Below are 27029 nucleotides of genomic sequence, written 5' to 3' on the forward strand. Positions count from 1 at the left end.
CCTGCGGCTCACCTCCTCCAGGCCGGCTGCCGGGGGCATCCTTCCTTCCCTCCCATCATGGCGGTGTACCGCGTGTGTGTGGGCACTGGTCCCTACCTGATGGCCGGCACACTGGACAACATTTTTGTCACACTGGTGGGCACATGTGGTGAGAGCCCCAAGCGGCGGCTGGATCGCGTGGGAAGGGACTTAGCCCCTGGATCGGTGAGTGGAGGAGAGAGGGAGGAGCCACCCCGAGGGGCAGGGCGGACAGGGGACCCTGAAGGAGGGGAGGGTCTTTCCTCCAGAGCTCATCAAATCCTGCAGAACTCAGGATGCTGGTCCTGACCTCGTCACTACCCCTATTCTGGTCCCTGTCTTTTCTGGGGATAATAAACCCTATCCAGGCAGGGCTGTGGAGAAGGAGCCCTGGGCAGGGGCTCCGGAGAATTCCACTGGCTTCCTAGCTCCTCCTCCAGTAACTGAAGGTGGGCTTTGGGGAAGGCGCTTGCCCTCTTTGAGCCTGGGTTTCCTCTTCTCTGGAGGGGGTCCACCTGCCTCTGCCAGGCCCCAGGATTGTTTGCTGGTGGCCTACATAAGGTGAGGGCTCCAAGGAGGCTAGGGAGATCCAGAATCCACTCTGCTCACACAGGGCTCCTGCAGCGCCGTGGCTGCTACTGCCTGGATGAAGGATGCCTTTTTCTAATTCATGCAAAGGCACCACATGGGTTATGGTCAGCTCGGGTTTATATGTCAGGCTAGGTGTCGGTGTAGACGCACTTTTCAAGGTGCAAGGATGACGTTGGCAGTTCCTTGCCTCTCAACTGCTTGCTCTCTTGCCCCCCAGGTGCAGAAGTACAAGGTACGCTGCTCAGAGGAGCTGGGTGAGCTCTTGCTGCTGCGGCTCCACAAGGAGCACTACGCTTTCTTCCCCAAGGACTCCTGGTACTGCAGCTCTATCTGCATCACTACCCCCGGTGGTACTCTTTGCCACTTTCCCTGCTATCAGTGGATTGAGGGCTACTGCACCATAGAGCTTCGACCAGGAACAGGTGGGCCAGAGGCAGGGGCTGGCCTGGGCTGCCAAAGACATCTGCTGGGATCAGGGGGAGCTCTCACAAGAGCCCAGGGTGTAGGGAATACGGCTAGAATTAGGGTAACTGGAACTCAGGGCTCCCAAGTAGGTGCTTTCTGAAAATATAAGCCTCTAACGCCCTGAAATGCAGGGGATTTCTGGGCAGTATTCACCCACCACCACCCCAGACACACAGAGACTAGGCATACACACTTACATACACTCACACCACTCAGAGACACACACACAAACACACAGATATGTGTGCTCACCACTGACACCCTCTGCCCTTCCCCAGAGCCAATTCCTCTGAGAGGAATTAACCTGCAAGCTGAGCTACTGAATTTCAACAGGGGGAGGCCACTACAACTGGCTTTTCTGGTATGGATGAAGTCCCTGTGAGGGGCTGTTCAGATTCTTTCTTGAATTTGGGGGACGTTTCAAGGTTGCTGGGCTGAAGGTCCTTCAGCCCCTGGACCCCCATATCTCCTGAGCAGCTCTCTCATTTGCAGAGGCAAGACTAAGGCGAGTCCAAGCGTGGAGATGAGTCTTAGGCATGAGAGATGATGTTCTAGGTCAAGGTGAAGCGAGTGAACATCACCCTTGCTAATACTGTGAGTTACTCACGGACTTCACTCTGAACCCCCATCTGTCATCACAGCACATCCACCCATCACTTCACAAAATATATTCGTTCATCAGTTCTTTGTCAAGTGCATATTATATGCATGGTGCCAGGCACCATGCTGGATGCTGGGAATACAAAAAATGAATACGACGTGACTTCTGCCCCCAAGGAGTCAAACATGCAAACAATTAGGAAGATTGTTATAATTTGGGTGTGAGGTTGTCCTGAATCCCTTCTACTGATGAATGCACAAAGAATGTGGGACATCCGTGTCACTGAGGGATTGGGTTCAAGGGTTGGGGGGTTCAGGAAAGGCATGCTGAAGGAGCTGTCATTTGACAAGAGACTTAGCAATGAGTAATTTTCATTCCTCACAGCAAGAACTATTTGTCAGGACTCCCTTCCCCTCCTTCTGGATCACAGGAAATGGGAACTCCAGGCCCGACAGGAATGCTACCGGTGAGGGTGGCCTAATTTGACTTCTTTGCTATCTTAATCTGACCTCATCCTTCATCAGACTGGTACTAACTCTAAACTCAATTCCAACTTTGGGGGCAGCTCTGATCACGATCCTCATTTAAACCTAACCTTAATCTAATATTGACCCTGAGTCCAGACCCAAAATGCCAGTACTGACAATTGTCCCAACAACATCAATGAACCCACACTCAACCCCAGCTGTCATTGATGTGACCCAGATACCAGACATGACCCTAGGATTGACCAACTTCAGCCCATCCTCAGCCTCACCCCCAAACCAGCCATGATCTTGATCTCAACACAAACCCAACTCTAAACCAGTGTGGACATTCATGTCATCCTCAAATGCTACCCTGATCTGAAGCTTAGTGCCTTCAGGAAAAAAAAAAAAAAAAACTTTAATTCTTTGTCACCTACCCAGAAAATGGGTGGTTTCTGGGAGTTTTAAAGTCATGTCTTTGACAGCTAAGGTTCCTGTTTACCCTAAGCTTCACTTGCCACCTCTGACCTCTTTACCCTGGAAGCTGGAAAGTCTAGCCCACCCCTGGCTTCCCCGGCATTGTAGACGTCAGCAGCTTTGAGGAGGTGGAGTCAGATAAGAAATTTGCTTTGATCAAGACGGTGCCTTGTGCAGACAAGGGCGACAGGTGAGGGTGAACGGAGATTTGAGGAAGAAGCTGGAGGGGCGTGAAGGGTCTGTTGTGAGGACTGGGTGGGCAGCTTGGAAAGCAGGATCTGTGACAAATGCAGTTTAATTCAATTTTCTGGAGAAGAATGGGTGGGGATGGCCCCTAGGGTCTGGCAGAGAGGAGGGGAGAGGGCAGGGGAGGAGCCTGGAGTGAGGGGAGGCCTGGGGATTCTGGGGGAGGAGAGAGGAGAGGAATTAAGGGGAGTGGGCTGCAGGTCCCTCTGACTGGTTTCTGTCCTTCTGCTCCCTCCACTCCCCAGCAGTGGGAATAGGTACCTGCCTGGCTTTCCCATGAAAACTGACATCCCATCCTTGCTGTCCATGGAACCCAATATTCGCTACTCGGCCACTAAGACAACCTCGCTGCTCTTCAACGCCATCCCTGCGTGAGGCCACTGCCCTCTCTGCACTCCTGCTCACTCTTCCTTCAGCCTCTGTCCCTTTGATGCACATCAGTGTCTCTGCCCCAGTCTCCCCTCTCCCCGTCCCCAGTCTCCCCTCTCCCTGTCCCACCACCCCGTCTCCGCTCTCTCTTTAAGCAACTCCATTCTCTAGCTCCCCATCACCACCTCTTTGCTCTTAATTATCCCTTCTCTTTCCATTCCTCAAATCAATAGAATGAATTGAGCACCTACTCAGAGCAGAGCACGGTCCCAGGCACGGTTGGTGGGACCATGTTGAGTAGGACCAGAGAGGCCCAGCCCTTAAGATTTAAGGAGGAGGTCAGGCCACCTCAGGTTCAATTTCCAGACCAAAACTTTCTAGCTTTATGACCTTGATTTTCACTTAGCCTCTAAACCGTTTTCTCATTTGTAAAATGAAAATAATATTCATATCTACCTCATAAGTGTGGGGAAGACTTTAATGAGCTAATATCCAGCACAAAATAATCTCTCAATAGAGGTTACTGAGTAGTATTAGGATATAGTTTTGGCCAGGAGGAACTCACAGTCTCCCTCGGGAGATGTGCAGCACAGCTGATCAGCAATCGAAGGGGTCACAAGCAGCTCAAGTCTGAGGTTGTGAGTGTGATGTGGCTGGAGGGGATACAGTTGACATCTAGTGCCTAGAGGAGGCGGGTCAGCGGGGCTCAGGAGGTGGTTGCTGGGAAGACAGGTGGAATTGAAGCTTTGGGCGGGTGGGGGGAGGATCAGTGAGGGGAGAGTGGGTGGGTCCTGGTCAGTATGGCAGGAGGAGTGCCGGGCTCGGCCATCTGCGCAGGGGCTGCATTAGGAGGCCCAGAGGAGGCCAGGGCAAGGAGCCGGATCCTCGTGTTCTAGGCTTTGGTACCAGAACGGTTCTTCTGGAGAAGCACTAGTGGGAGGGGATGCAGAGGTGAAGCGGAGTATGGAGCTTGAGTGTGTCCACAGGGGGTTGGGGTGCACAGGCAGACACAGGGGGCTCAGGCTTCAGGACAAGGACCCGCTGAGAGGCCCTGGCAGGGCTAAGGGACCAGGGGAGCATCCTGGAAGGTAGAGTCACCTGAGTTGGTCCCCGGATGGATATGCGGGTCTAGGCAAGGGAAGGCCCAGGAGACCACGTGGTCAGCCTGTGTGAGGCTCAGAGAAAGGCCAATGGGAAGAGGAGCTGGCATTTGGCAGCCATCTGGTCATTTACAGAGGGGAGGGAGTCACTGGGCTTTAGTGTGAGGTGACTGCAGGGTGTCCTGAAGGACATGTGTGGCAGGCCTTGGAAGAGGAAGGCCTGTTCTTTCTTCTCTCTTGCCTTCTCAGCCTCTGCTTTAATGACCAAGCTCCCACCCAGTTTTTCCCATCCCTGGGTCCTGAGTGGGCAGGTGCTCAGCAAAGACCCATGGAAGGAGGAGTGAGCGGCTTAGTGAGCACGTAGGAAGCTGCCCCTGGGCTTGTTAGGTTACTAAGGCCCCTGCGCCCTCTCCAGGTGCCCACACTCTTCATGGCACATCAGCATCCTTCCACAGCCTACCTTACTGACCAACTGCCATAACCCTCCTATCCTATGTTCCATTCCCTTCCATTTGACTTGGCCTAGCTAGTGAGCAATTATTACGAACTGGGTATGTCAGGCATACACAGCCCAGTCCTGGCCCTAAGGAGCCCACAGTATACTAGGAGTTGATCTGAGTACACTGTAGGATAATAAAGGGAGTGATGTACTTAAGGGTTTACGATGTAACGAAGGAAGTCATGGGTATTTTGTGGAAGATACACACAAGGTGTGTGTTTGGGGGCCATCAGGCCATGCTTCATGAAGGACTTTGCATCTAAGATGCACACAGAAGAACAGATAGGTTTGATACTAGGTGGAGATGCAGCAGCAGGTTTTCTAGGAGAGGCACAGCTTGAACAAAGCCCTGGACAGGGGAGAAAGCTGACTTCATTTCAAGCATTTTTTTCTGATTATAAAATAGTACATGCTCATTGTAAAAAAATTCAAACAGTACCGACATCCACAAAGTGAAAAGTGCACGGCCCGCAGGTTGGCAAGCCCACTTTTACCGGTTCAGTGTACAAAGTACATCTCTGGCTATGTTTAGCAAGAAGGCTGTGACTGGCTTGGTAAGTGCACAGGGTGGGAGAAAAAGCTAGAAAGATTGTAGAAATCAGCTGGTGGGGAGCTTCCTAGGCAGCCTTAGCAGTTGGGGCTTTGTCGTGTGGGCGGAGGGGGGCCAGGGAAGGTCTGTGACAAGCTGAGAGCTTGGAGAAAGCAGGACGAAACACCGACGAGGAGACTTGTCTGCACCCTGCGCGCCACCTTTGCACACACATGTGGAGTCACCGCTACAAAGCCTCAAGTAGCCTCTAGACTTTTCTCCCATGTGGACTGTTAGGTACCTCTTCTCTGGGCGCTGACCTCATCAGATCCCTCCAGGCCTCTAGGCTGGGGGCACAGTGCCATTGGCAGCCCCTAGCCCCCCTGCCCACCCCCACTTCCCCTCCCACAGGTCCTTGGGCATGAAGCTTCGGGGGCTGCTGGACCGCAAGGGCTCCTGGGAAGAAGCTGGATGACATCCAGAATATCATGTGTTGCCACAAGACCTTCACCTCAGGTGTGCACAGCCAGGCAGAGATGTCCGTCCTCCACCCTACCCCATGCTTAGACCCTTCCGCCCCATCCTGGGAAAGGGCCCTCTTTTGGCCCTCTCAGGGGGCCTGCTGGATCCCAGAGGGAGGGGCTCCTGGCTTCACTGGTGGCAATCTCCCAGATTCCCCTCAGGAACCAATCTCTCCTCCCTCTGGGAGGGGACAAGAATAGGTGAGTGGGGACAGAGAGAGGGTTAAGGGTCACGTAGGGAGTCCTGATCCTGATCAGATGCACTTGCCTCTCCTCCCCTACCCCTGCCACCAAGCGTTCTGGGCTCTGGGACCAGACTTTGGTTCCAATCCCTGCTCTGCCACCCAACTGAGCAAGTCACTCTACCTCTTCGAATTTCGGTGTCCAGTGTTAAAATGAAGGAATAATTATACCTACTCTCATAAGATTGTTGGAAGGAAAGGCTAAACCATGGTGATGAGCAAAGGGCTGGGTTGAGCATGATCTAGTGAAGCGGTTTCCAGCCCAAGTGGCCCCCCTCTCTTGTTCCCTAGAGTACGTCACTGAGCACTGATGTGAAGACCACTTCTTCGGATACCAGGACCTGAACGGTGTCAATCCTGTCATGCTCCACTGCCTCTCCAGCTTGCCCAGCAAGCTTCCTGTCACCAATGACATGGTGGCCCCCTCGCTGGGACCAGGCACCTGCCTGCAGACAGAGCTAGAGGTGGGTGAGTTGTCAGTAGGGAGAAGGGATGGGTATGGAGGGTAAGGGTGGGATGGCTGCATCCAGCCTGCAGGCCTCATCCCCCAGCCCTGCGCCTTTAAGTAGAGCAGATATGGATGAGAGACAGATGGGGCTCAGGCTTGAGGCATGAGATGGGGCCTGCTGGAGTGGTATGAATGAGCATGACAGCCTGGAGGAGGAGGTCCTGTCCCTGTTCTGAGGCCTCCAAGATCCCAGGTGCTGAGGCCCGAAGAAGGCTGTTTTAGGACAGGCCAAAGGCAGCACCACTAGATGGAGCAAGAATGATCCTTGAGAACTAGAAACACCGAGGGTGTGGGAGGAGATGAAGGCCCAGTCTCTCTGGGGGCAGTCAAGCCCTCAGGCATCCTCCAGAAGGCTGGAGATGGGGTTGGTGGATTCCCCTCGTGTGTTGATTTTGCTGATACTGGATACAATGAAGTCATCTGACTTGAGAAAATAGGAAGGACCAGGTATGGGGAAAGGGGGAGAGGATGCTGCTTGTCCAAGCTGCTGGGAAGCCAGGTGAGAGGCTGCACAACGAAGGACTCAGCTGGACCTCATTCCGGACATTTTGGGAAGGGTGGGGTACCCAACACTGGCCTTTAGTGCAGGCACCAATAATTACTGAGACCTAGGCTGGAGTGGGAGTGGCCAGAGAACGGAGGGAAGCAGAGCGCGGGTGGGGAGAGCACTCTAAGGCTCCGTGCAACTTCCCCAGAGGGGGCTCATCTTCCTAGCGGACTACTGGATCCTGGTAGAGGTCCCCGTCCACTGCATAAACGGCCGCCCGCAGTACGCAGCCTCCCCGCTCTGCCTGTTGTGGCTCAACCCCCAGGGGGCGCTGGTGCCCTTGGCCATCCAGAAGAGCCTGGGGCCGGGCTTTGTGGGGTTGCGGGGGGGGGCGGGGCTTCGGGGGCGGGGCCTCAAGGGGGCGGGGCCTCAAGGGGCACACTAGCAGTCTAGAGCCTCAGCCCCTTATTATTCCTGGACGCAGGTCAGCCAGACCCCCGGGCCAGACAGCCCCATTTTTCTGCCCACTGACTCCGACTGGGACTGGCTGCTGCCCAAGACGTGGGTGCGCAACTCGGAGTTCCTGGTGCACGAGAACAACACGCACTTTTTGTGCACGCATTTGCTGTGCGAGGCCTTCGCCGTGGCCACGCTGCGTCAGCTGCCCCTCTGCCACCCCATCTACAAGGTCTGGGTGACCCCCGGGCGGGGCCAGAGGGAGCGGGGCCGGGGCGGCCTTCTTCCTTGACCTTCGGCTCCTGTGATCTCAACCCGCTCGCAGCTCCTGCTTCCGCACACTCGCTACACGCCGCAGATGAACACCCTCGCACGCGCCACGCTGCTCAACCCAGAGGGCCTGTGGACAAGGTGCGGCCTCCCGGCTCCCCGCCCGCCCCTTCCAGGGGGCTCCTTCCCGAGGGCACCTTGCCCCGTCCACAAACCCTGTCTCCCTCCCTTCGATCCCACCCACCGGCCCCACCTCCTCGGGCTCGGGTTCCAAAGGCTCCTAGAGTTGGGCAAGGCACCCCGGCCTGAGCACAGCCGCCCGCTGACCCTGAGTCGGCGCTCTCCTCCCGGCCTGCCCGGCCTTCAGTTTATTCTTCTAGTTCCCACGTACCTAATAAGGATTACCGCCTACGCACGTAGTAAGGCCGCAACCTGCGCAACCCATGTCGTGCTCTCATGGGTGTTTGATCCTTGGTCTTGGACTGCTCGATTAACTAAAAAATGCCCTCTGCTGAGTCACTAGACCCATCTCATCCCCAGGCACTGGGGTGGGGGATGGGCCGGTCTGGGAGCCCAGCTGTGTTCTGTCCTCAGGTCACGTCCATCGGGAGGCAAGTCCTCCTCTACCTCATGAGCACTGGTCTGGCCCACTTTGCCTACACCAATTTCTGCCTTCCGGACAGCCTGCGGGCCCGCGGCGTCCAGGATATCCCCAACTACCATTACTGAGACGACGGCCTGAAGATCTGGGCGGCCATTGAGAGGTGTGGGCCTGGGACCTGCAACCAATCTGGCCCAGGGGCAGGGTGGACCCGTGTGCTCATGCAGGCTGGGGCACTTGATGCTGGGGGTTTCAGGTGTCCTCAGGCCCCGCGTGGGGCACCTCAAGGGTGAGAGTTGCGGTTGGGGTTCCTTATGAAATGGCAGGTAGCCATGGGCTGAGGAGGGGCTGGGCTGTGTGTGAATGAGCAGAGGACGGGAAGGACGGGGCGTCCAGAGGAGTCAGGGCAGCAGCAACAGCTAGGTGTGGGCTGGGGCCTTTAGGTGGGCAGGTCTTCCATTCTCCTGGGTGCTGAGTAGCGAGGGGACGCAGCATGTCAGGCTCTCCTCGGTGGCCTCTCTGGAGTGGGGGTGAGACTTGAGGCAAGCCTGGGCACTGGGGTTCCAACTGAATCTGGGGGTCCCCACTGAACCCCCATGGACTCTCAGTAGACTCTGGGCGGCTGGCTCTCCCTGGCCTGAGCAGCACTGGGCCTTGGTTTTCGGGCGAGGCCTGAGCCCAAGGTCACAGCCGTAGCAGGGACATCTCTTTCCTACAGTTTTGTCTCAGAAATCATGGGCTTCTATTACCCCAGTGATGCGTCTGTGCAACAGGATTCGGAGCTGCAGGCCTGGGTTGGAGAGATCTTTGCTCAGGCGTTCCTGGGCCGGGAAAGCTCAGGTATCCCCTCCCCATCCTCCAACCACAGATTCCCAATAACCCACTGTCCCCCTTGGCCCTACCATGACCCAGTTCTTATTCATTGACCAGCCTTGGAAGTACATGCGATTGTTAGCCCCACCAAACAGATAAGGAACAGGCACAGAAGGCTGCACAGGTAGTAAGTGGCAGAGGCAGGATCCAGAGCCAGCGCCCAACATCTCCAAAGCCCTTGCTTTCAGCCACTACATGGTGCCTGTCTGGTCCCTGCTCGACCTTTACCACCCATTCACCTCCGCTTGCTGAGGTCTGTGGATGAGTCACATCATGTGGTAGGGGCCACCTCCAGCTGCAAATACTAAGGACTCTGGAATCCTCTCTCATACCCTCTTATGCCCGTCCTGCCAGGTGGCCCCTCCAGCCACCAACCTCTCTCACTTTTGGCTTCATGGAGTAGCTTGGTACTGCTGCTGCCTGATTCCTCCTTATTTACACCTGTCACTGGCCCCTAACTCTCCCCTCTCTTCTGACACTGCCAGAGTGGCCTCTGAGACCCACCAACAGCAGTGGCCCCCTCTCAGGCCTCCTTTGCTTAGTCCTCCCTTCCTTAAAGTCTTCCCTTTGCTCCAGGGAGGACGTGTCCTTCAGAACCTCCCACTTCTTTCAGGGCTTCTGCCGCCTCCCCATCCCAGCCCTGGCCGGAGGGTGGAAGGCTCTCACTGCCTGGGATGTCTTCTCTCGGCAGGGATGTGACTTTTAGCTGACTTAGCACTTTTGGTGGCCACCCAGAGGAATTCCTGTCTCGGGGGGAGACCTGGGAAGGAGGCGTGGTCTCAGGTCACCAGGAAATAGAATAAACAGCTGGTGTAGCCCTACCTGTAATGGGCTCCAAATTTTTTTTTTTTTTTTGGCCACTCTGTGCAGCCTGTGGGGATCTTAGCTCCCCGACCAGGGATTAAACCTGCACTCCCTGCATTGGAAGAACGGAGTCTTAACCACTGGGCCATCAGGGAAGTCCCAGCTGTTTTTTTTTTTTAAACAAAATTTTGAACATATAGAAAAGTATAGGATATGACGTAATGAACACCCATTTACCCACCACCTAGACACAGTTCCTAACATCTTGCCATATTTGATTAAGCTGTTGCTTATTGCTGAAGTCTTTTTTTTTTTTGCGGTACGCGGGCCTCTCCCTGTTGTGGCCTCTCCCGCTGTGGAGCACAGGCTCCGGACGCGCAGGCCCAGCAGCCATGGCTCACGGGCCCGCCGCTCCGCGGCATGTGGGATCTTCCCAGACCGGGGCACGAACCCGTGTCCCCTGCATCGGCAGGCCGACTCTCAACCACTGCGCCACCAGGGAAGCCCTCTGAAGTCTTTTAAGGTAAATTACACACATTTCATATTTTACCCCTAATTGATATGCATCTCAAAAAAAACCCCAAACAAACCGACGATGCCGCTTTTCTACACAACCACAATGCTGTCATCATGTTTAACAAAATTGACAATAATCTCCAACATCACCCTCTTACTAGGCCATATTCAAATTTCCTCACTTGTCCCATTCTCCCTCAGCTGATCCTGTTGATTCTGGAGCCAGTCAAGGACCACATGACACCTTTGTTTTGACTCTAAAGCCTCTCTCACTTTAGCACAGGCCCCTCCACCCTTTTTGAAATCACATGACATCTCACAAGGGCTACTGAAAAGCTAGGACTAGTTGTTCTACAGAATGTCTCAGCTTCCAAATTTATCTAATTGCTTCCTCATGATGTCATTCCTCTACCCCCTGTGTTTTTTGTCAACCGGAAGCAATACCTAAAGGTTAAATGTTTTGGGCAAGAGTATTTCTCCAGTGATGCTGTGTTCTCCTCATTGCATCATATTGGGAGGCATGTGAGGTCAGGCTGTCTCACTATTAGTGATGCCAAGTGTGATTTCTCGGTTAAGGTGGTGACAGCCAGGTCTCTTCTGGATCTTTTAAAGGGCAGCCCCTCCCTGTGCTTTGCACCCATACTCTTAATCAGGGGTGTCCTGATCCTGACTGCTTCTCCTCCAGGGACAGCTATTTTTCTCTTTGGGGTTATCTGTTTCCTATTCAAGACCCAGAGCGGGATCAACTCTCTGATCTTTCTTTATTCAACTTGTCTCTGATTTAATACACCAGGACATCCTTCAGATAGACAAACATCTCTTCCAAACAGCCCAAAGTAATTCTAGACTCATGTTTTAAGGTAAAGCACATTCATTCATTAACCTCAGTCAGCACGCCTTTTGCTTCCATATTTCAAAGGGAAAAAAACAAACAGTATGCGCTACAGAAAAATTCCCATAGACGGTCTATCTTTGCTTTTTTATTCTATCCACCACGAACAGAACATTCAGAAAATTCTCACACACTCCCAGGCAGACAGACACCTGGTCCTTCCTCCAAGCCTCTCTGTCTGCTCTGTTGCATCAGCCTCTTTCCTGTCATCCTGACTCCAAACCAGGAGCCATCTTGACTCATGTTCCCCGATGTCTTCCTCTCTCCCTAAAGCCAGTAGTGCGGCTAATCCTATTGTCCCCATCATTTTCTACTGTCACCATCCTAGTCCCCGTCCTCTCACTACTCGTGCGTTGTGGCAGCCGCCTCTCAACCTGTCCCACCCCTCCCAGCCTCTCGCTGCTCGCCTTCCAGTTCAATCACTGGGGCCACTGCCCCAGTAATCTTCTGAAACGGTGCCCAGAAACCACCCCGCCTGGCACACTGCTGCAGCCTCGCCTCCAATTAGGTCTCCTCCTTTTCCCTCACATTGTTTATGCCTCCATGCCTTCCCACTCTGGCTTCCTACCCTCTCACGCTTTCACTTCATTCAACCAGTAATATTTATTAAGTACTGTTAATATTTATTAAGTATTGTTCCAGGTGCTGGGGTTCAGCAGTGAACATGACAGACAAAAATCCTGGCCTTCATGAAGCTTAACATTCTTGTGGGGAGACACAGATAATAAACTAGCAAATATGTCAGGTGGTTATGAATACTAAGGAGAACAAAAGAGCCTCAGGGGATATACTGGGTCGAGGTAGGGGAATTATTTCAGGTAGGTGGTCAGGGAGGGCCTCTCTGAGGAGGTGATTTTTTTAAAAAAAAGTGTATTGATTTATTTATTTTTGGCTGTGTTGGTTCTTTGTTGCTGCTCACAGGCTTTCTCTAGTTGCAGCGAGCACGGGGCTCTAGGTGTGCGGGCTTCAGTAGTTGTGGGGCACGGGCTCAGTAGTTGTGGCTCGCGGGCTCTAGAGCACAGGCTCAGTAGTTGGGGCGCATGGGCTTAGTTGTTCTGCAGCATGTGGGATCTTCCCAAACCAGGGCTCGAACCCATGTCCCTGGCATTGGCAGGCAGATTCTTACCCACTGTGCCACCAGGGAAGTCTCTGAGGAGGTGATGTTTGACAGAGATATGAAGGAAGGGAGAGAGCTAGCTCTGTGGATAACCGGGGCAAGAGTGTACTGGCAGAGATGGAGTCAGTGCAAAGGCCCTGAGGTGGGAGTGTGCTGGTGGGTTTGAGGAATCAGAAGACCCATGTGGCTGAGTAGAGCCAGAGGGAGAAATGTAGGGAAGGAAATGAAGTTGGAGAAGGAATGAGAGCCAGATCAAGTAGGGCCATGGCGAGGCAAGTGAGATGGGAAGCCCTTAGCCGGTTTTAGCTAGGGGTGACATAATTGGATTAATGATTCTAAAGGATCACTCACTCCAGCTGTCATGTGAAGAACAGGCTGTCAGGGGCAAAGGCGGAAGCAGTCAGATTCATCCAGGAGCGAGATGCTGGAGACAGGGTGGTATGGAGACTGGAGATGATGGGATGAGACTGGTTTCTGCAAGAATTTGCTGACATGTGCGGTATGAGATAAAGAGAGGAGCCAGTGCACGGATTTTGGCGGGAGCAACTGGACAGAGAGCACCGAAGTGGGACCACTGGTGGGGGAGGGGGAGATGGGTTTGGGGAGCGTGCGGGGTAGGGAGTCAAGCATTAGGCTTGGCAGGTGTCAAGTCTGAGATGCCTCACAGACACTCAGGCAGAGGTGTCCGGTAGTAGCTGACACCCGCTGCTGAGTCCAGAGTTCAGGGGCCAGGAGGAGGAGAGATGTGAATTTGGGAATCCTCAGCCAGTGGGAGGTGGTTAAAGCCACAGTCTTGAATGAGACCACTGAGGTACAGAGAAAAGAGGACCAAGGGCTGAGCTTGAAAATGCCTTCCTCTGTCTTCTTTTCTCCATTCAAAGCTCACCCATTCTTCTACCCAGGGAGGCCCCTTCTCTTCCTCCAGGAAAGTCACCCCTAACCACGCCAGCCCCAGTGCCGAGCCTGCCCTGCCTGCCCTCTCCTCAAAGAGCCAAGCCCTGGCCTTAAAGCTTCCCTCTGCTTCTATCACTGCGAGCTTATAAGTAGCACCCTCTCTGGCCATCTCTCTCTGCCACTAAACCCAGCAGTGGAGGATCTGCTCCTGAGTGCTCAGACAAATCTTGGTGAACTGGGGAGAATTAAGTCATTAAGTACTAATATGGGCTGCAGAAAGAAGTGCCTTGGTGTTCAGGGAGGGCCAGCTTGGCTGTCACGTTGAACCTACCTGGCTCTTTGGTTGTGAGCTCTGCCGGCTGGGCATTTTCTGGTCCCAACCCAGTACCTCCTTCAGAGACCACACCTTGGTGATGACCATCCCTAACCTCAGCCCAACCCTAATCCTTGTCTAAAGACAGTGGTGGCCACATGTTCAGTCCGCACGGCTCACTCTCTGCCTGCAGTGAGCCCCAGCCCTGGGGAATCTGGTCCCCTCCATCTGCACCCTCCTCCCTTCCTCCCACACGCAGGCCGTGCACCCCGGGAGAGCTGGGGAAGCTCCTCACTGCAGTCATCTTCAACTGCTCCGCCCAGCACACCGCTGTCAACAGTGGGCAGGTGAGTCCGCAGAGGGCGGGCCTGGGGGGCACTGGGTCACGCGAGATTAGGCCCAGCAATGGACATGAGTGGGTTGAGAGCATGGGAGGGTCGGAGCTGTGATGGGTTTATGAATAGGGCTGGGGTTGGAGTGGCAACTGGGTGGAGTGAAGCGCTGGGGCTGGATGATCACTGGAGTGGAGCTGGGTCCAAGCTTGTAATGGTGATTCGAGTTGGGTTGTGGAGGGAGTGGAACTTAGGGGCTCCTGCCTCGGATGGGCCGCGGCCAAGGGGAGTAGCAGCCTGCTCTGTGTGGGGGGCCAACGCAAGACCCATTTCTCGGGTGACCTCTACTCTGGGTCCTCCTCCCTCCTAGGTGACGCACTCCACCCAGTCCTGGAACATTGGGTGGGGAGTGACAAGGGGTGACCCAGGCTCCTGCCACCCTTCTGGAACTTTCAACCTTATACCCCTCCCTCTCTTCCCTCTCCATGACCCCCTTATTTCCCAACTGCAAAATCTGGGGTGGCAGGTGAAGGAACAGGGATGTTGAGGAGGGAGAGGGTCCTTTTCCTCTGGCCAACCGACTCCACTGGGGTGGGGTCTCCACAGCATGACTTTGGGGCCTGGATGCCCAATGCCCCCTAATCCATGAGGCAGCCCCCACCGCAGACCAAGGGGACCACCACCCTGAAGAGTTACCTAGACACCCTCCCAGAAGTGAACACCACCTGTAACAACATTCTCCTCTTCTGGTTGGTCAGCCAAGAGCCCAAGGATCAGGTGTGTGTGGGGGTGTCTGGGGGTGTGGGAAGTTTGCAGGGCCTGGGCAGTAGAGGTGGTGGCATCTCTCCCAGGGAGTTTGGGAGCCGACAACTGGCATTTATGCCCACTGCTGAGCTGCCTTGGGTTCTTAAGTTTCTTCAGGAAATGACAGTTGGTCCCCAAAGACATACACTGAAGCAAATACCAGTTTAGTGGCTGGGGCACAACTTCCATCTAATTCACCAGTTTACCAATCTATCCACCTGTCTATCCAACCACTTACTCGTCCATCAACCACTCATCCATTCACCCAGATATCCAGCGCACATTTGCTGGATCCCTCCCATGTGTCAACAGTGCTGGGCGCCAGGCCCATAAAGCTGGGTGAGAACGTCCTGCCTTCAAGAATCCTGTGGCCAAGTTGAAGAGACAGACAGGAAAATGGAAAAGGGCACCACCGTCTTGTAGGAATTATTCATGAACTCCTCCATTCAATCGGGACTTCCGGAGAACCTGCAACGTGCCAGACACTGGTGGGCAGTTATGAACCTTGATGTCATAAGCTTACAGTCTAGTGACAGAGGTGAGGATGGGGCCCCATGGAACCTGACCAAGTCTGGGCGAACCTGGGACAGCTTCTTGGAGGAAGTGACATCTCAGATGAAACCTTTGGGACAGGGAGGGGCTTGGCAGACAAAAGAGGGGCAGGGTTAGTTTCTCGGCAGAGGGAAGGACTCTACCAAGTGAAGCCAAGTGAAGGTGAGAGTCTGGCGGTGGGCTTGCAGGAGCATAAACGGCTCAGTGTGGGTGCGGTATTTGTTCACAGGACAGAGGGGAACCATTGAAGAGTTTAAGCCTGGGGGTGACGTGGCTAAATTTGTGTTTTAGCGAGGGTGCTTCTGTGGCTGTGCGGATGGATGGGAGCGGCAATTCTGGAGGCAGGAAGGACGGTGAGGAGGCTGTGAGTTAGGCTGGGCCAGGGGAGCAGCCCTTTAATCACCACTTACTATCACCTCCATTTACACACCGGGTTATCAGTCATGTCTCTGCCCTCCAGGTCGTGTCCCCAAGCTTTCTGACATTATGCGATATCCTCATTTCTCCCACTCGACTCCATTTGGCACAGAGGGTTTATCTCTCTCACAAGTTTTAACTTATCATCTCATGCCCGGGAATGCAGGAACTCGTCCCTGGAGGCTGCTTCTCTCTGGTCCCACCTCCCAAGGATGTGGAGACACCCATTTCTGTTGTTATAAAGGAAAAGCTCTGTCTGCTTTTTGTCTACTCACAGAACACTCTGTGGGTACTCGCGATACTCTCAACTCGATTCTTCCAGCCAGAAAATGTGTGTGGGTGGTTCCCACCCCAAGCAGTTCTCCGAAATCAGCTGGGTGTCCCATGACTTAACTCGGTTCCGACACTGTCCACCTGGAGATGGCGTCAGATCCCACAGGTCAAGGGCTCAGTCCCACAGGACCCCTCCTCCGCTCCACCCCCGTCACTCCCTTCAGGTGCCGATCTCAAGTCCAGCTTGTCAGCTGAGCTTCTGACCAACCAGCTGTAAGAGGTTTCTATGACCCCCTCCTCAGTTTTGATCATCTGCCCGAACAGCTCACAGAACTCAGGCAAACAGTTTACTTACTAGATGACTGGCTTATGCTAAACGGATACAACTCAGGAACAGCCCAATGGAGGAGCTCCATAGAGCGAGGTGCTGGGGAAGGGGCGCGGAGCTCCCCTGCCCTCTCTGGGTCCATCACCCTCCCAGCACCTGCACGTGTGCAGCAGCCTGGAAGCTCTCCAAACTTGTACGTGAGGGATTTTTATGGAGGCAGCCTTACCTAGGCATGATTGATTAAATTATTGGCCATTGGGGATTAATTCAACCTTCAGTTCCTCTCCTCTCCCCTGAGAGTGCAGGGGTGAAACAAAGTTCTCACCCTCTAATCACAAGGTTGATTCTCCCGGCAACCGGCCACCCCAGGGGCTTTCCAGGAGTCACCTCATTAACATAAGCGTTGAAAAGGGCTTATTATGAATAACAAAAGACACCTTTAACATTCTATCACTTAACGAAATTATAAGGGTCTTAAGAGCTCTGTGCTAGGAACGGGAAGAAGACCAAATATACATTTCTTATCATACATCACAATGTCACGGTACAGAGGGAAGAGTACACAAGACGATGAGAGTGGAGAGTTCCCTTTCTCATAAGCCAGTGGGAAGTTCAACCCAGAAAGTTCTAACAACGACAACGATAATAATGGCACCTGTCACTTTCTGAGGATCTATCACGCCTCCGTCATTAAATCAGGTATCCTATGTACACTATTGCAAAACACAAAATAAATAAGTAGCTATATTTAAAATGCTTAAGACAGTGACTGGCATATAAGCATTCCATAAATGGCAGCACCATTTTACAGGGGAGAAAACTGAGATTCAAAGGCACCAAGCAATTTGCCCAAGGTCACAGCTAGTAAGTAGGCTTTGAACCCAGTCTATCATATCTCTGTGTTCTGCTTTATCAATAGTGACACTATAGTTTTGGAAATTAGATGTCAGTCTGGTAAGTAAGACATAAAGCTGATTCTTTGAAAAGACCGATAAAATAAAGAAACCAGAAACAATTCAAATCAAGAAAAAAAAAAACCCATAAATGTACAACATCAGGAATGTAAAAGGCATATAGCCACATATTCGAGAAGATTGAAAAATAAATAAATAAATAAAAAGGCGAAGAAAATACTTAGTTTTATGCAAATAAATTCGGAAACCTAAATGAAATAAGTGATTTTTAAAAGAAAACCTAAAAAACAAAACAAAAAAACCAGAAGAGGTGAAAACCATACATAAATGAAAAAGGCTGTAAAAGATCTGATCCTTCTCCTTGTAAAGGGACATTCTATTAAACCTTCAAAGAACAAATAATTCCTAAATCGTTCAAACTGCTTGAAAGCGTAGAAAAAAGTAGAAGCTTCCCAAATCATTTTACTGGGAACCCTGATACCAGCACCTGGCAAAGGCTCTTAAGAAGAGATGTGAGCCTCAGGTAGAGGGTTCTAGTCCCAGATCCACATTTCCCACCTATGTGACCTTGGATATGTAATCGGGCTCTCTAAGCCTCAGTTTCTTTATCTGTAAAGTGGGAGTGATGAGAGTACCTGTCTTATAGAATTGTTGTGCCGTTGTGATGGTCCATGTAAAGTCCTTGCAACGTCAGCTGTAATTAAGAAAATAAAATTACAAACTCATTCCACTTAACTACAACAATCTTAAAAATATATCAGTAGTCCGTGAAAGCCAACAGTAGATAGTAAAACAATAATACATCATGATGAAATCTAGTTTAACTTAGGAATGAAAGGTTGGTTCAACCTTATGCAACTTAACAATACACTTCCTTACATCAATAAAGAAACACACCATATAATCATCTCAATGTATGCTGAAAAAGCGTTTGATAAATGAGAACAGCCATTAGTAATAAAAACTCAGTATAAGATGATACTCCCGGGACTTCCCTGGTGGTCCAGTGGTTAGGACTTTGCCTTCCACTGCAGGGGGTGCAGGTTCGATCCCTGGTAGGGGAGCTGGGATCCCACATGCCTCGCCGCCAAAAAAACCCACAAGCGTAAAGTAGAAGCAATATTGTACCAAATTCAATGGAGACTTTGAAAGTGGTCCACATCAAAAAAAAAAAAAATCTTAAAAAAGATGAAACTCCCTTATGGAGTTTTGATAAAGTATACTTCATAAAACATTGTCCTCATGGTGAAACAATAGAGGTCGTTAAAGTCAGGGACAAGAAAACAAGGCTGTGGAAAAAAAAAAAAAAAAAGAAAACAAGGCTGTGATTTAACAGTGTTTTGGGAGGCTTTACTGGCGCAATAAAACAAGACAAAGAATATTTTAAACATCAGGACTGTTAGCAACAGTTGTATTGTACGAGCAGTGTGTGCTGGTTCGGAGACTGGCCCCATGAACCGTGATGGTGAACTGCTGGTGCACTGCGGTCAAGCCCAGAGGGGCAGTTCTGTTCTGCCACAGGATGGCACTGACTGAAGTTCACTGCACTGTTTCTTGACTGTGGCTGGCTACGCTGTAAAGCACGAGTGTATGGTGATGCTGATTATGCTGGCAACACTGGTTGACTGGGAGATGCCTCAGACCTGGTTGTCTTCAGGGGTTTACATCTGTGAAACTGTGAGGTAAGAAGTGTATCCTTGGGCATACTTGCTCGGGCGTGTTTACGTTTGATTTCAGGTGTGTTCTGAATGTGGTTGTATTTAGTTCATAGAACAGTGGCCCAGGCACAGGAAGGGACCTTTTTAGGGACCCGTGGGCTGCGGGTGTCCAGGCTGCTCTGCGCAGGTCGCTGGAGTGGTGGTTTGGAGGTTTGAAGGGTTTGCGTTTACAGGAGCCGTGGCTGGGCCACGCCCGCCTTTAGAAGCCACTTTGACTGTATTTGCTGGCAAATGTGGTCCTTCATTATTCTCCATCCCATTCTGTCCTGACCCCGCACCTGATCTTTCTCCCAGCGGCCCCTGGGCACCTACCCGGACGAGCACTTCACCGAGGAAAGGCCGCTCCGGAGCATCGCCATCTTCCAGAGCCGCCTGGCTCAGATCTCGCGAGACATCCGGGAGCGGGAGCGGACCCGGGGCCTGAAGCTGCCCTATACCTACCTGGACCCTCCCCTCATCGAGAACAGCGTCTCCATTTAACCCCTTCCTCCTACCACCCGGAAAGCCCAAGCGTGAGGAGGCCCAGCTTCTCAGGGTCCTCAAGGCTCTTCCGTCTTCCCTGTTCTCGGTCAGCGTGAACTTTCTCTGCACGTGGGGACCTTTTCCACCCACGGTGGCTCTAGCATCACATGAACTGGGCCCTGAGCTGCCAGTACAACGGTGTCCAGGGTGAGAAAGCGCTGGCTAAAGTCAAACGCACAACAGGCCCTTCGAAAGGAAGGAACCCCAACACCCCTTGCCCTACTTTGGGCAGGCTCCTGTGAAAGCCTAGCCTACTCCCGCCTTCTGTGAAGACTCTTCCTCCTCCCATTGGGCCCAGGTTGGGACTCTGAGGGCGCCTTCCCAGTCCTCCCCATTCCAAAACTCCTTCTCCTACTTTGCCTCTTTGTTTCCACTTTCCTCCCATCCTAGGACCAACCCAATCCAACTTCCTTCTTTGGAAGAGCCTGGAAACTGGACAAGGAAAGATGTATGCCCTGGATCTGTCATGTGGTCCACTTTGACTCCAGCATCTTTAGGGAGAGGGTTAGAATTAGAGCCCAGCTTACCTGTACCTCTAGCTGTAGTTCTCAGGGCCAGGCTCCCTGGCTTGTGTGTGTGTGCGTGCGTCGTGCATGTGTGTGTGTGTGTAGTCTCTCCCCAGCTCTTTTGTATCCCCACTATCATCCCCCACCATTTTTGTCCTTGAGCCCAGTAAGTTCAATAAAAATCAGTCTACTTGGCTCCCATTTCATTTTTGTTTTTGTTCCTGTGTGCATGTAGGTGGGTGGGGAACCAGGGGATTAGAGAAAGAAGGAGCAGCAATGAGTCCCTGGATCACCTGTTCTGGAGACAGGAAGCCTCCTAGCTCAACCCACCACCTAGCCAGATCTTACATTCCTTCACCTCCCAGAGTGTGTTATCCATCAGGAGGTGAAGGAACATCCAGACTCAAGGGGCCGATACAAAAAAGTGGGTATTTTGCAAAGCCTGAGAATCCAGCTTCTGGGTGTGGGAGTTGTTAGCATTGCCACTGAGATCTGGTTCCTCTTCTGGACACATGGAGGATTCAACCTCTGGCTATCTTGTGCATGGATGAGTTTTGGCCAACAAGCTATGAGCAGAAGTGATGTGGTCATCTCCAGGCTGGAGCATTTAATTGCTCGCATGAGCCCACCAGAGTTCTCTGCTCTCTGCCTCTCTGTTCTAGAAGCATGTGATGAGATGTTGCTTCCATCAGCTTCTGTCTCTGAGAGCCCCCTGATGACCTGAGCTGGGCATGGAGCTGAGTGAGAAATAAACTTTTGCTCGGTTAAGCCATTGAGATTTTGAGATTATTTGTTGTTGTAGCATAATCTAACCCACTCTGACTGAAACAGATGGTAATCTGGGGGGTCTAATGTTCTCCCTTCCAGCCCTGTAGCCCTTAAAAATTGAGATTTGTGCAGCCCTCAAGTCAGTCATCCACATCTTTCTCCACAGCCACCCAACCTTCCCATTTTCCTGCTTCCCTAGACTTCAGATCTAGCCCCCCTTACCTCTTCTGCCTCCTGAGTCAAATTTTGTACCGGACCAACCTGGTCACAGTGTCTTTGGGGAGTGGACGTGGGGCAGACTTTGGCTCTGCCAAAGATCGGATTTTCACTTCCTGAACATGTGATACTGGGAGAATAGGATCCCCATGGCATTGTGCATGAAGAGGCATGTTTGGGGATGTCTCACCTGCAGATTCCAACCAAAGAATTTAGCCAAAATCACCAGTTTCTGCTCGCCTCTGAACGTAATCAAGAAATTAGACATACCCAGTGGCGCCCCCTTGTGGCTATAAGAACTATAGCAGAGGCTGGATGTGCCATCCCCTTAAACCTGGGCTTTGACTTAGAACAGCAGGACCAGAATACGCTGAAAGGATGTCAGGGCACAGTCAGCCAGCTTGTCTTTCCAAGAGGACGGACACTCCTTGGCCTGCACCAAAGTTAGCATTAGAAGACATGCCTCATCTACAAATGTCCCAGAGCCAGAGAGGGTGGAACCAGGGGGGATCATTGGAATCTCTTTCCCCAGAAAGCCAGCTTGGAGGGAGATTTACTGGGGAGACACACCTGGCCACACGTAGGATTCTATGTGGGCTCTGGACATCTCTGGGTACAGGATGTGGGGAGGGGGCCCATGTAAAGCTCCAGCCTTGTCAGACAGGTGGCATCCCTCAGCTTGCACTCTGGACCCCTCTGTGCTTTTCCGTCAGTCTGGAGGGCAGCTGGTATGGTGTAAAGAGAAGATACCAGCCCTCTTTCTGAGTCCCTCAGCCTCAGTGGCCCAGATTTGTCAGATGAATGGGAGGAACGTGAAGACCGGGAAAGTCATGTCCAGCACTGACGTTCTGGGATCTGCTTGCCTCATGGCTCCTGTCTCCCTAGACAGTATGTGGAAGACACGGCTGTGAATTCCCCTGGCATGATCCCTACTTCAACTGGCTTATGGGGGCAGACAAAAAGCACATAAACAAATACATAAACAGATAAATCCTTTCAGATGGTTGCAAGTGCAGTCAGGAGATGAAACCAGGTGGTGTGTTAGCATGACCTGGGGGGGAGCATTAGGTGTGGTGATCAGGGAAGGTCACTCTGAGGAGGTGACAGTTGAGTTGAGACTTGGGGGAAATGTGTTACAAACAAGGACAGGGCAAGTGCAAGGGCCCTGAAGGGTGTGCGTTCGAGGCCCGAGTGGCTGCAATAGGTGACCCAGGGGTGGACGGAAGCTGGGTCATGCACGATCCTATAGTCCACAGTTGAGTCCTTGGATTTGATTCTAAGGGAAACACCGTTTTAAGCTCTGGCTTACAGTAGGGAAGTGACCCAATCTGATTGTTTTCCCTCTGTCTTGGGGGGCGGGGGGGTCCAGGGGTTGCTCCCCTGCCTTGCAGAGCTCAGGGTGGGGCAAGGTGGGGGTGGGGTGGGTGCCCCAGCAGTGAGGGCTCAGCCCAGTGAGCTCACATCCTTCCCTGGGGGCTCTCCTGCTCTCTGGGTCCACCCCTGGTCAAGGAGAACCAGTTCTTCAGACCAGTGAGCACCTACCCAGAGTCACGCATCCACATTTTGGTTGTAACTGGGGAGTGCTCCATCTACATCCTCATGCCTAATCCCATCCATGTCCCCGGCCACGTCCACATCCCCATCTCCATCTGTTTCCCTTGGGAACCTAATTTCCACTCCAGACTTGAGCCCTGATCAAACCCAGAGCCACCACTCCTACTTTTTTGGGGACAGAGGGGTTGGCTGGGGGACACCTATTGAGAGTGGATTGTGATTTGGAAAATGGCGCCCAAACTCTTCTACACCATCAGCTCCCTCCCCTGTTTCTCCCAAATCCCCTCCCACAATCCCCTCCAGGCTTCCTGTGTGCCCCTGCCTCCTTCCCACCCCCAGAGTGATGTTACTGCTGGATTAGAAGGTTAAGGCTGGGCCTCTCACCCCTGCTCCTCCAGGACCCAGCATCCCAGAGGGGCCTGGAGGTGCAGTTTCCCAAACCTCTGAGCCTCAATTCCCCCCTCCACTGGCCCTGCTACTTACAGAGCCTTAGCAGCCCCCTGGGGGCACAGTCTCAAGAGAAGGGGAGTGGCTAGAAGGCAGGAGGCTGGGTAAATTTTCATCTTAAGATGCAAATTTGAATCATCAAGTTCCTAGCATCACCCAAGGGTCATCAGGGTGGCTGAGCAGAGCCCAGGAGGGCAGGCCTGACCGGCCTGACAGCCCGTGAGAGTACTGTGACCAGGCAAATGAGACAGCTCTGCCAGTCACAGAGCATGTGCATGACCTTCATCCCCAGCCTCTTCTCTGTCCTGCCTCCATCCCCTTAAGGCATTCCCCACCCTCACGTCACTTCCTACCCCTCACCTCATCCTTACCGAATATTCATCCTAATTCCAATCCCATCATTGATTCAGTTCCCAACCCTGATCTTGTCCTCATCACTAACCCATGTTTCGAGAATCTCCCAGTTACCAGGTACTGTGCCTGGAGGTGGGGAGAAAACCAAACCAAATTACAGACAGTCTAATCTAGTGGGAAAGAAAGATATCCATCAAAGATGTTAACTACAGTGCTCTGGGAGCCATTAAGAGTTAAACTTGGTCTTTCTTGATGAAGCAATTATCAAGCTAAGATCTGAAGGAAGAGGAAACATTAACCAGGTCTAAGAGGTGGAGAGGGAACAGTATGTGCAAAGGCCCTGTGGTTGGAAGGAGTCGACCACACTTTATACCTTTACTCAAAAGTCCCCTCTAAAGAGCTCTTGCCTGGCTACTCTATATCTAAATTTGCTCCCCTGTACTTTATACAGTAAGTCCCCTACATACTAATGAGTTGTGTTCCGAGAGCACGTCCATAAGTCCAATTTGTTCCTAATTCCAGTAAATTTAGTCTAGGTACCCAACTAACACAATTGGCTGTACAGTACTGTACATATATGTATCTTCATACACGTATATATATTCTATATACACTCACGCACACCGTATATTACATGATACATCCACCAGGGCACTCCCTGATCAAATATACTAATATTTTTGCAGCAAAAACTCTGAGTAGTTTTACTGAGTGAGTTAAATAAAGACTGCCCATAGCCTCAGGTAAATTGAGAGGTTTCGTCAGCTAAGGAATTTGTGCCTACCTTGTGAAAAAAAAAAACAAAAACAATTTCTAGACCTTTCGGATTTTAGAATTGTGGAGATTGGATTGTGGGCCTATAATACTAGTCCCCTGCCTTATAATGTTGTTCTTGTGAAGGTTAAATTATTGATATAAGTGTTTAGAAAGTGCCTGGTACCTAGTAAGTCCTAAATAACTGTTGGGTATTAATGTTTCGGTGGGTCTAGAAGAGGGACTTCCCTGCAGCAGAGCCCAGGGGTAGAGCGGGGAAGGGGGAGGGTGGTCCATGATCCTTTTGTCTGAGTTTTTGGGAGGAGATACACTCTCTCTCTCCCAGGGTAAGCCTCCCCAGTCCTTGGCCATGCCCCCCCTGCCCCCCCCCCCCGCCCCCCTCCCCCCCCGGAGCTGACCCTGGGGACAGAAGCTGAATTCTGATCCCTGAAGCGGGCAGGGGCAGGTGGGGGCGGGGTCAGACCTTGATCCTCCTCCTTGGTCTCCCTACAGGAAAGACTACAGCGGACGACACAATCCTGATCCTTCTGGAGCACCGAAAGGAGGAGACCAGAGCCAAGCAGGACTTCTACCAGTGAGGGGAGGGCGGCAGGGACTGTGGGAGGTCAGGGGGCCAGTGATGGCTTTGCCTCCTGTGCCCTGGGATGGTGTGTGGCCATCAAGGCCCACCGTCTCCGCTTCTTTTGCAGCTGGAGGGTCTTTGTTCCAGGCCCGCCCAACTACGTGCACATCCCCAGCTACCGCCCTCCTGTCCCGCGAAACCCTAACCTCCCTGAGTAAGGACCTGAGGCTGCACTGGCGTCCCTCCCGTGGCTGACACCTGCGCTCTGCCCCCTCCCCCCGCCCCGGACCTCAGATACCCAGCCCCAGCCCTGCACTCCTCCCCACAGGTGGAATGGCTACATCCCGGGATTCCCGATTCTCATCAACATTAAGGCCACCATGTTCCTGAACTCAAATCTCCGCTACTCCTTCATCAAGACGGCCTCCTTCTTTATCCGCTTGAGCCCCATGTAAGTGTGTGTGAGGGGTGGGGGGGGGGAGGGCTGTCCCTCTCCCCCTGCTCCATGCCCGCCTCCACCACAGCCCCAGAGGTTACAACGGCCAGGAGGGCAGAGGGAGCTGAAAAGACGGGCCTAAGGAACCTGAGGGGTGACACTCAGATCTAGACATAGAAAGGCCTTGAGCTTTGCCGCTGGGAGACCCTGAGACCCCCCCCCCCCGCAAGAGACCCTGGGGGGGTGGGGCAGCAGTCGACAGCCTCTCTGACGGCCTCCCCCTCGAATCCCCTGTCCTAGGGCACTGGGGTTCAAACTCCGCGGCCTAGTGGACTGCAAACGGTGGTGGAAGAGACTGAAGCATATCAAGAAAATTTTCCCTGCCAACAAGCCTGTCGTCTTCGGTATGGGGGGCGGCATCCAGAATCGAGCACGGGGGAGCGGGTTGATCTCGGGCGGGAGGTACTCGAGCCGCGTGCAGGAGGCAGGACCCCCGCGCGGGGCAGTGGGATGGGAGCCGTGCATTGAACCTGAGGCAGGAATTCGCACAGGCGAGCGCGCCCTCTGGCGGCTCCTCGGAAAACGTCGCCCTGGGCGCCTCCGGCTGCTCAACCCGAATCTGGGGGTTTGGTTTTCCTCCCCGAGTCTACTCGGATGTCCATTGTCTTCCTCCTTCCCGGGCCTCTGCCTTCCTGGCCATTCTAACCTCTGGGGCCTCTCTGTCCCTGAGGGGGGGGAGCGTGTCACGTGGTGACGCCCCCGCACTGTCCCCCCAGAGTACGTGGCGGAGCACTGGGCAGAGGACAGCTTCTTTGGGTACCAGTACCTCAATGGCATCAACCCAGGCTTGCTCCACCGCTGCACGCGGATCCCAGACAAGTTCCCCGTCACAGACGACATGGTGGCCCCGTTCCTGGGCGAGGGAACGGGCCTGCAAGCGGAGCTGGAGGTGAGGCCTGCTCCCTAGTTGACCCCCACCGCCTCGCTGCCTCCCTCCCCTCCTGGCATCCGTGTCTCTCCGCAGTTAGGCCTCTGTAGAGCCCCACCCCCGCCTGCATCCCCCACTCGGGTCCTGGCCAACCCCAGCACCTGGGAGCCAGGGCACCCTGCAGCCAAGGCATGGGTGCTGTGTGTTGGGTGCCTACCTGCCCACCCATCGGGGCTCCCCTCCAGAAGGGGAACATTTACCTGGCAGACTACCGCATCATGGAGGGCATTCCCAGCATTGAACTCAACGGCCAGAAGCAGTACCACTGCGCCCCGCTCTGCCTGCTGCACTTTGGCCCGGAAGGGAACCTGATGCCCATCCCCATCCAGGTGCCTGGAGTGCAGGCCTGGGGTGGCTGTGTGACTGTTGCCAGTGGGTGAGCCTCTGTGTGGGCATGACTCTGTGTGTGTACTTATGTGACTGTGGCCTGTGCGTGTACTTGCATACCCGTGTGAGTGTATGGTCAGTGGGTCAGCCCGTGTGTGTGTGTGCACCTATTTGTGAAGGATTGTGGCTGTGTGCACATCCGTGTGTAAGCATGTGCGCCCATGTGAGTGTGTCCCTGCGTGCACATCTGAGAGTATGTTCATGTGCGTCTGTATCTGTGTGTGTGGCTAGTGGGGAGCCTGGTGTATGGCTGTGGCTGTACTCATTGGGCTGAGCCCCTCAGGGTCCACCATGTGTAAATCTGTGTGCTGCCACTTGTAT

The 27029-nt window shown here is 53.0% G+C and overlaps 1 protein-coding gene and 1 pseudogene across 2 annotated transcripts; both read left to right on the forward strand.

The window, feature by feature from the left end:
- The first annotated feature begins 33 nt into the window (after positions 1-33).
- Positions 34-20214, forward strand: LOC309793835 (hydroperoxide isomerase ALOXE3-like; annotated as a pseudogene). Its single transcript has 15 exons — positions 34-204; positions 827-1031; positions 2060-2141; positions 2687-2809; positions 3111-3236; positions 5774-5878; positions 6417-6589; positions 7329-7472; positions 7605-7808; positions 7902-7987; positions 8441-8610; positions 9166-9300; positions 14116-14203; positions 14795-14965; positions 19489-20214. The product of its transcript is annotated as a hydroperoxide isomerase ALOXE3-like (transcript).
- Positions 19824-26701, forward strand: LOC309793434 (arachidonate 12-lipoxygenase, 12R-type-like; the record flags this gene model as incomplete). The annotated part of the gene is made up of 7 exons (XM_082603903.1): positions 19824-19863; positions 24828-24909; positions 25025-25111; positions 25226-25348; positions 25634-25737; positions 26110-26282; positions 26507-26701. 7 exons carry the CDS (start codon positions 19824-19826, stop codon positions 26699-26701), a joined length of 804 nt encoding a protein of 267 aa, XP_082460029.1.
- Between the last annotated feature and the right edge of the window lie 328 nt (positions 26702-27029).

This window comes from Mesoplodon mirus, assembly GCF_964341445.2.
Source record: "Mesoplodon mirus genome assembly, chromosome: 18".
NCBI classification, from domain to species: domain Eukaryota; kingdom Metazoa; phylum Chordata; class Mammalia; order Artiodactyla; family Ziphiidae; genus Mesoplodon; species Mesoplodon mirus.